This window comes from Mastomys coucha, unplaced genomic scaffold (assembly GCF_008632895.1).
Source record: "Mastomys coucha isolate ucsf_1 unplaced genomic scaffold, UCSF_Mcou_1 pScaffold22, whole genome shotgun sequence".
Lineage (NCBI taxonomy): Eukaryota > Metazoa > Chordata > Mammalia > Rodentia > Muridae > Mastomys > Mastomys coucha.
In genome coordinates this window covers 68,046,227-68,055,832 of record NW_022196905.1, presented here as the reverse complement: position 1 = coordinate 68,055,832, position 9,606 = coordinate 68,046,227, and the positions used below count along the sequence as shown (strand labels likewise).

Genomic DNA, 9,606 nt, shown 5'->3' with positions numbered 1-9,606 from the left:
CCTACCTTTGTAGGAATTTTTAAAAGCTTATTGCAAGATTCAAAGGAAGTGTGAAAGATTCATTTAGAAGTTTTTAACCCCCTAATTAAAAACACTAGGTCAGACAGATTAGACAGGATTGTCCTTTAAAAGATGGAACTGTGTAGCTCCTGCTTAGACAGAAGTGTTACTATTCCCAGGAATCCAGCTCCTTCCTGGACTGAGTCAAGTTGGAGTCAATACTCAGTGGACAGCCTTATGCTAAAGGATTCAGGCCTGGGTCTGTAGGCTGTCTGACTCTGAGGTCATTTGGCTGTCTGAAACTGGGAGTTATTCTGAAACAGGGGTCTATTTTCCAATTATTTAGAAAATCATCTCCATTAGTTAACTGCACTAATTTATATGATGAGATACCAGGAAGTTGACAAAATGTGAAGAACATAGATCCTCTGCACATAACAGAGGATGCTCAAGCGCAACATAGATGATGATGCATGGATGTAGGCTCATCATTGCAGCAAACATTCTGATAGGTTACCGTAGAGACAGGACAGCTGCTTGTGTGTGGTGCCAATGTGTGGGGACCTCCAGCTTCCACTCAACTGTCCTGTAAACCTACAACTGCTTTGCTAACTAGTGAGTCTATTCAGAAAAGGGTTAGGAGGAGGAGGAGAGGAGGAAGAGGAGGATGGGGAGGGGGAGGAGGAGGAGGAAGAGGAGGACGGGGAGGGGGAGGAGCAGGAGGTCATTGTGCTAGATGGCTATGATACCAGCACTTTGGAGGCTGAAGCAGGAGGATCACAAAGCTCAGTGCCAACCAGAGCTATACAACAAGATCCTGCCTTAAACAACAGACTGGATTGTAGGAAGGGGTTGAATGAGATTCTGACCAAGCTAAAAACAAAGTGAAAGAAGTGGTAGACCTTCATAACTTTAAATCATATAGAATAAATCATTTATTGAAATATAAAGATCTCCATTTACACTTTTAAAAACAAAACATGAACAGGGGTATTTGGAAGCCATCTTGTATTGGAAGACCCTCCCTATGGAGTTAGTCGCTCTCACACATTTACCACACCACCATGTTGGGAACATGTAAGTATTTTTCTCTTTATTACTTCTAAAATATAAATTTTGGACATTCAAAAGTGCAACAGTTAACGTGCCTGTGGGGAATATCACAGTTAAAAAAATATAAACAAAGGCAGTGATACAGCTTGTCATACACATTTTGGCAGTATTCTCCAAGTCTACATAGCAACAGATATATACATATCGATGTATAACATCATTTTATCTTACGTCCCTCTTCACAAATATAGGACCATTTTGTACAGGTTGGCAGACCACATTTTAAGGACATCACTGATCATTTTTAAAAAGTCACAAATTGTGTTCCTTGGGCCAGCTGTGATTGTCATCATAAAAAAATAGAAAGCAGGAAAGATTGGTAAATTTTCTCCAAGGGACTCTGCAGGAGGCCAAAAAAGAAAACAAATCAAGATTCAGTCAAAATAATTTTTAAAAATAAAATGTATCCCTGCTGAGTGTGGTGGTGCATGCCTATAATCCCAGCACTGGTGGGGACAGAGACAATGGATCTCTGAGACTTCAAGGCTAGCCTGGTTTACACAGTGAGTTCCAGGGCAGCCAGGGCTACGTAGAGAGACCCTGTCTCAGAAAAACAAATGAATGTATTCCCATTTAATCTCAGAGGTGGGTACTGCTAAGGATGGGAAACTGTTGGACTGAGAAGCATCATCCAACCTCATGGTGTCATGCAAGGCCCCAAGCGACATCAGAGTATAAAAAAGAGGCAACAAACCAAGGCTTTGCAAACGCATGGTAAACAGACTGCTTGAGCCGCGATTCTAGAAAGACGGATGTAGTTCAAGTTTAATTGGCTCGAAAGAATCTAGTCAGGTTTTTGTTTTTCAATTGGCCAATCTGGCTCAGTCTTCACACTTACTGTGAAAAGGGAAAGTTGGGGTTTGCATTGAGATTATGCCAGTAGGTAGTCAAGTACCTTGTTATTGCTTCTGCGCCTTCCAAAGCATCACCTGCTGGAAGCAATACAGTGATTGCTGTAATCATAGCCCATGTTTCATTCATACAGAGTCAGCAATTAGACACATTGCAGAGAATGCCAATGAACTCACACTAACCAGTTTGACAGTTTGGATGCTCGTGATACCTTCCCACCTAAATCCCCCAAATCCAGAAAACTTTTTTATCTTCTCCACCAAATATGGAGCTGGTCAGACAAAAACCTGACACACAGATTTGCATCATTTGTGGACATGCTTTGAGGCAAGTGAGTCCCCCATCCAGTGGGAAGTGGTACCCACGTTGACTAGAACAGGAAGATGTGCTCAGCCTCAGTTAAGCCTCAAAACTTAAATCAAGGGTAGGAATTGCTGGATACGTGGCATTGACATGTTATTGACATGAAGCCAAGGACTTAAATAGTAGCCTTCCTGCAAGGTTGACTTTTAGCCCAGTTCCAAATTTCAAAGTTACCCCACCTCTCCCATAGCAACCCCCTGTAACCCAAGCCAGTGTTTCTGAACACTGACTACTCAAGAGCCCCAAGCAGTGTATATATATAATACAGCTTCCTGCTCCCATCAGACCTTGTAATTCCAAACCTCTGGGGTAGAGGTCTGAAACCATTGAGGCTAGTGACTGTAGCTGCAGTTAACAGTGAAAACAAAAGAGCCAAGCTTATGCCCACATAGCCTTCATTCAACAGCACCATTGTGGTCTCGGGGTCTCTAGCTCTTTCTCTATGAGACAAGAGAGGAAAAGTGAAGTGCTGATGTTGAAGCATCCTTAAAGGTCATAGATTTTAAAAGTAGGTATGGGCGGGATCCATCCAAGTCGTCACTGGTCACGAAACACACTTCTGCCCCTCTGAGTCCTTTTTGTGGACCTCTTCCTCAAGGTCGCACACAGCAGGAGGAGTCACACTGGGCTCGGGCTTTTAAGCCTTTCTACTAAGAACACTTAGCACACAGGGGTTCTGCTCTGCTTGCTTCTACCAGTACTTCAGAGGTGATTAACTGTTCTTAGTGCCTTGGATTAAGGGAGACTTCTTAGAACACTACAACAAAAAGGCTTGACTTTCTGGATAACTACTTATACTCTGCACTCTAGTGTTTGCTAACTTTAATCCACTAAACCTATCATACTTTATTGAGAAACATGTTACTTAATATAAATGTCAAAAACTGCCAAACTTGTCACCTACTTAGTAAGGGTTTTGTTTTAATTGTGCTTTTTCTGTAAAGAAATCATGTTACGGATTACATATTTAGCATCCTTGTTAAACAGTAGTAGTGTTATAAGTATGGATTACAAGATACCGAGGAGTTCTGGGGTTCCCTAAAAGACCCAAACCTACTAATCAAGGCTGGTTAGTTTTTAATCTTTTGCCTCTTTAACACTAGCAAGACAGTAAAACACAACGGTTCCAGTACCTTCCAAAGTTCAAAGTGGTTTTTGCATGTACTTCATGAGGAAATTCAACAGCAGCTGGTACCGGATTCCAAGAGGGAAGGAAGCACACGGGTGGACTGAGTGGTCTCTTCAGAGGTCCAGAGGAGAGTTAACACAGATCTAAACAGGTCCTCGGTTAGCATTATTTACATAATTACAATGCTGGAGTTGTCTGCAGTACAAGTTGCGCGTGTGGGAATCTCACCCATGCCCTGAAAACACAAAGCCGTCTTCTGTGGCCAGTCATTCCCTTGTCCATCCATTTCCAAACCGCACACGCTGCTGAGATGCTACGGACGCGTTGCAAGAGGCAACCCGGACAAAGTTCAATCCAAGTATCCCAGTCATCCATAGAGGTTTCCCAAGGCCCTTGGCTGGGAACTTCTCTCTCCACATCACCCAAGTCCTCTACTCAACCTTTGCATTGCAATGAAGTGGTTTTCTTAAGGGGATCCCGAGGAGGCTCCCGGAGTAGATGGTACCCCGAGCCTGCCAGTTACAGGAAGCTGTCCTCCACCAGGTCGGAGGAATCTATACCAATATCATCCATCATATCGATGTCCTCGATGGTCTCATCCTCTCTCTTGATGAAGGTGGAACTACTGGAACCTGTCTCAATGGCACTCTCTTCCGAAGTCTGCGAGCTGATGGGATTGAAAAGCAAAGGCTAAGGTCATGGACAGACTTGACTACCGAGGCTGCACTTCCAAAGGGTAGCTGCCTGAAGCAGCGGGACTCTTTGCACAAGGTCCTTTCCTGTTGAAGCATGAGCAGCCAAGTATGGCCAGCCACCGAGCCTGCCAGCCACTCATTGGCCATTGCTGCACAGACCCAACCCAAAACCAAGACACAGCCATCTGCGCAAGTCAGCTTGCCGCCTTTCCTGCCACAGGTCTTTTTGTGGGCTTTGCTAACAAGACATAAGAGTTTCTACTTTCCCTCCTCATCCTCTCAGGGGAGAGAATAAACAACAGCCAACCAAAAGGTACTGAGAAAGAGAAAGAATATAGGAAGCAGAAGGATGGGGTCCCACATTTTCCTCACTTCCTGCCAGGCCCCTCCCTCTTGTTCACCCTGCTCCTCTGGGTCTAAAGGCCCAGCAAAGACAGAAGAGAAAAGCCTACACAAGGGCATACCAGAAGCCTCCCCAACAAGACCTGCACCAGAACGGCACCAATAGGCACGATAACGTGTAAGCCAGGAGCTCAGGCAGCCTCTCCTCTAGACCAAGAGCTACAGATAACGAAAGGAGGTTGAGAACCAGTGAAAGGGTCTGCCCCGGGGAAGAACACACCAAATTTGGTTATCCAATACCAAATGGTCAGCCCCGAAAACGTACACATATGTAACATCATACAGACTAAGCGGGTTGCACTCACATACTTAGGTCTACATATCTGTACACACACATAGACATAATCTCAAAAATAAAATGTATATATAATAAAAAGCAAAAATAAAGAAGATCTCTGTGGAACATAAAAGTAAACAATGCTAAAAATGGCCTGACCGTAATGTCTAATGATATACCTGCCGAGATGATTAAATGTGATAATAATCTGATAAGTATAAACATATAAAAAAGCTCAATAAATTAGCCGTTATTATTCAACTGAATTTGAATAAAGCCTGGGTATGAAATGAATCTGAGAGCAGTTGTTGGTTTCCTTTTCTTCTTTTTTCTTTCAGTTACCGGGATTTGAACCTATGGCCTCAGATATGGCCAACATGAATATGGCCTCCGACTCTAACTTTCTTTAACAGTCCATTTTCTTCCATATGGTTATGATAGACACAGCATGAATAATCTTATTCTTAGGAAACCTGTGGCAGAATACTAGGGGTGAATTATCTTGGTGTTTCCTACTTAGCTTTGAGTCATTGAGCAGTGAGAAGTGAGTGTGTTTGTGTGTGTGTGTGTGTGTGTGTGTGTGTGGTGAAGATGATGATGATGATGATGATGGTTTATGTGACACCAAGCTGGATAAAGAGAATGAGGCAAATGTCAATCCCCACTAATTGGGAGGTGTACTCTCACACTAATCCTGTGTACTAAACATTTTTTTATTTGTTTGCTTTTTGTTTTTTCAAGACAGTGTTTCTCTGTATAGCCCTGACTGTCCTGGAACTCACTCTATAGACCAGGCTGGCCTCAAACTCAAAAATCCAACTGCCTCTGCCTCTCTGCCTCTCTGCCTCTGCCTCTGCCTCCCAAGTGCTGGGATTAAAGGCATGCGCCACTACTGCCCGGCTGTACTAAACATCTTTAAAACAAAAGTTTTAGGTGTATGATCCCTAAAGTCACTACCCTGCCAGAACTCCCCACCTGTCCTCCCTTCTCTAGATTCTTCCTGTCTTTTCCATATTCTACCTTGTGTCACTATGAGCCTTGTCTGTGTGAGTCTTTTTAATGGAAATTCACCATCATCTGCAGGTGGGTAGTACCCCGACTTCTCCCCCTTTGTGAAGTGGTGTCCCTGTGCTTCACACAAAACAGAAGGAGAAGGCGGCCCACCAGAGGAAGGAGGGACAGAAAGACAGTCAGGGTGAGGCCTGTGAATCAGAAGTTTCAAACTCCTCCCCAGATAGTTCTGAACTGCATGCAGGGTGGGCTAAGGGCCATTGATAGAACATCCCACATCCCAACCTGGCTTCTCTCAATGTTTTCCTCAGCTCTGTGAACATTTAAGAATTCAGAGTGGAGCTTTTCATCACCAGGCATCACAACTTTGATGCCCAAATGATCTGACTCAGATCAGAGACTGTTCATCAGAGAAGTGCTCACCAGGAGTAAGAAGACACCTTAGAATCACATGGGAAGTATTTTCAGACCTTCATGACCTACCCTGGAACTATGCATCTGTTACCCAAGCACAGCTTACATCCCTGGTGGCCTCAGTCTCCCTGAGCCCTCCCTTGCAGGCTAGTATGGGGAAGGAGGCCGTAGTTACCTGTGTCTGTTCCTCTTGCCCAGGTCTTCCTCCTCTGGAACAGGATCAATGTCTGGCAGAGGAATGATGTAGCCACTGTCTGCACTCAGTCTCTGTTCGTCCAGGCCACCTTCCCAGTCTTTCAGCTTGTCCTCCTCATTTTTGTAAGTGACACCGATGTACGCATTATCAGAGTCCACACGCATGCGTGCCACAGCCGGGTGGTCACTCTTTAGGAAGTCCAGGTGAATCTTTTCATAACTCTGAAAGTATTCATTTAACACATTTAATCGGATGTTACTGACAAACTATAAGATAAATGCAGACATTTAGAACGTGTGATTTACATGTATGTTTCCACAAGGAGAACTAAGGGAGAGCCGTGTGCTAACCATCACCAGGAAGAAAAGTAGGACACAAAACAGGGACCACCAGTGGCCAGAGGATTCCTGGTGAAACTTCAGACACAAAGAGCCTTTCCCTAGGTCTGTAGCTCCAATGACAAGCATGGGGACTAAGGAACCTGTCATTGGGTCCCTCCAGGGTTCATGCAGACCCATAGGATGAGCAGAGGGCTTATACTGGAAACAACATTCCAAGCATCTCCCTGAGCCCTCAGTGTTGGAGAAGTCTGACTTTTAATGTGAAAAATCTTATTTTCCATGTGTGTGTGTGTGTGCATACATGAGTGCGTGAGTGTGTGTGTGTGTATGTGTGTGTGTGTGTGTGTGTGTGTGTGTGTGATTTTCTCAGTTTACTACAACATGAGTTTCTGCATCTGTTATTGTTCCTGCCCCACCCCCCAATTACTGTCATTTACTCTCCCTGGTTCCCTCTGGCTGATTCTCCTCCTTCTTCCAGATAGATCTGTCTGCTTTTCACCACATACATTTCATGACTCTCCCCACCCCAACCTTTAAGATCTCTTCCTCCCTTCTCATGATCCCCTTTCTTGCTTCCTGATCTATACACACACATATGTTTGGGTGTGCACATGTACAGGTATACATGTACATAAAGGGACTAGAGAGATGACTCAGTGTTTAAGAGCATTTGTTACTCTTACAGAGGACACATGTTCAGTTCCCAGCACCTACACTAGGTGGCTCACAACCTTGTATTATTCTAGTTCTAAGAATTTCCACACCCGCTTCTGGTCTCCACAGACACCCACACACATCTGATACAGATACACACACACAGAGAGAGAGAGAGAGAGAGAGAGAGAGAGAGAGAGAGAGAGAGAGAAGCAAGCATATGCTCACACACACATAAGTTAAAATTTAAAAATAAAATCAGTTTTAGATAAATAAGTACACACACACACACACACGTGTGTGTGTGTGTGTGTGTGTGTGTGTGTGTGTGTATGTATATACACATAATTTTAAGTTAGTTTCTACATTTAGAAGAAACATGGTACTTGCCTTTCTAAGCCTGGCTTCAACATAATCCCCAACACATTTCAACACATTTTTTTACAGAACTAAAAAAGCAATTGTAAAATTCATATAAAAAAGACAAAAGACCCCATGTAGCTAGAGCAATGCTGCAAATATCACAATCCCCAGACTCATAACACCTGACCTCACACTATACAATACAGCCATAGTTTTCTATATATATTAAATATATATTATACGTATATAACTAGTTTATCTATACCTATATAACTATAAATATGTCAACAGAACAGGATAGAGGATCCAGAAATAAGCACAGACATAGCCACCTATTTGACATAGGGAGGCCAAGTTGACACTGGAGAAAAGACAGCCTATTTAACTAACTTGGGAAACTAGAAGAACAGAAATCAATCCAAAATGAATCAAAGACCTGAATGTAAGACTTCAAGCTTTGAGACTGTTAGAAGAAAACATTTCAAGATACAGACATAGATGAGAACTTTCTGAGTCAGACTCCAAAAGCACAGGAAATGATCAAGAATTAACAGGTGGGTCTGAGCAAGCAGTGTTTGCCATTGATCCCAATACTCAAAGGCAGGAGGAGCTTTGTGAGTTCAAGGCCAGCCTGGTCTACATAGTGAGTTCCAAGCCAGCCAGAGCTACATAGTTAGACCCTGTCTCACACACATAAAAAACTGGCAAATAGGATCAAATGAAATGTAAAGGCTTCTGAATAAGGCTAGGTGTGGTGACACACTCCTTTAATCCCAGGAAGCAGAAGCATGCAGATCATTTTGAGGTCAGCTAGGTCTACTTAGAGAGTTCCAGGCTATCCACAGATACATAGTGAGACCTTGTCTAAAACAATAAGTAAATTCCAGGTGTGGTGGATCCCAATGCTAGGAAGGAAGAGGAAGGAGGAGCTTTATGAATTCTACCTAGCAAGTTCCAGTCAGCCAGAGACACAAAAAACAACAAAGATCAAATAATAAAGGAGGAATAAGTAATAAAGTTTTTGTGTTTTGTTTTTTGTGTTGTGTTTTTGTTTGCAAAGGAAACAGTCAAAAAAGTGAAAAGAAAATGTAAATAATTGGGGGAAAAATGCTGCCAAATATATAAATATACATCAGACAATGGGTTAGTATTCAGGGTATAAAGAACAGCAAACACACACACACACGCACACACACACTATTCAATCAATAAATTGGCTAATAAGCTGAATATTTAACTTTCAAAAGAATAAATATAAATACTCAATAAATCCTTGGAAAGTATTCAGTATCCTTAGCCACTGGAGAAAAAGAAAGGCACTCAACCCAGCCATGGTGTCTATCAGCAAGAAAGCAACTGTTAGCATCAGGGCCTCCAAAGCCTGTGACGTCACATAGGTGGGCCTCACAGGCCTGTTGCCAAGGCAACAGCCGCCATATTCCCAGAATCCATTGGGCTCACCTCCCACCTTTACCTGCGGCCACTATGTCAGAACCCATATATATATATATATATATATATATATATACACACACACACATATATATATGTAACGCTCCTCCCTTACTCTCTCTCTCTCCCTCTTCTCTCTCCACTACTGTCCTCCCTCTCCCTCTCAATAAAACCTCTTACACATGGAACTGTTTGGGCCTAGTATGTGGTATGTTCTGATGCGAGCCACCGTTCTAACATATCAGCAACAACAAATAAATAAATAGTGACAAGGTTGTGTGTGTTGATGGAGGGAGGGGGGCTGTACTTCAATACTGGAAGTCTAAATGGAGGCTAGATTAGAT

General features: G+C 43.0%; 1 protein-coding gene across 7 annotated transcripts in view; it reads right to left on the bottom strand.

Moving 5' to 3' along the window:
* Positions 1–910: 910 nt before the first annotated feature.
* The window catches only part of Pdgfra (platelet derived growth factor receptor alpha), a 48,596-nt gene continuing 39,900 nt past the window's right edge, over positions 911–9,606 (bottom strand). For all 7 annotated transcript variants that reach the window (XM_031342737.1, XM_031342736.1, XM_031342733.1 and 4 more), the window contains 2 exons: positions 6,432–6,673; positions 911–4,124 (listed from right to left, as the gene is read on the bottom strand). In XM_031342737.1, coding sequence (XP_031198597.1) covers positions 3,977–4,124; positions 6,432–6,673 — 390 coding nt within the window. In that variant the 3' untranslated portion in view covers positions 911–3,976. The remainder of the gene's footprint in view (positions 4,125–6,431; positions 6,674–9,606) is intronic.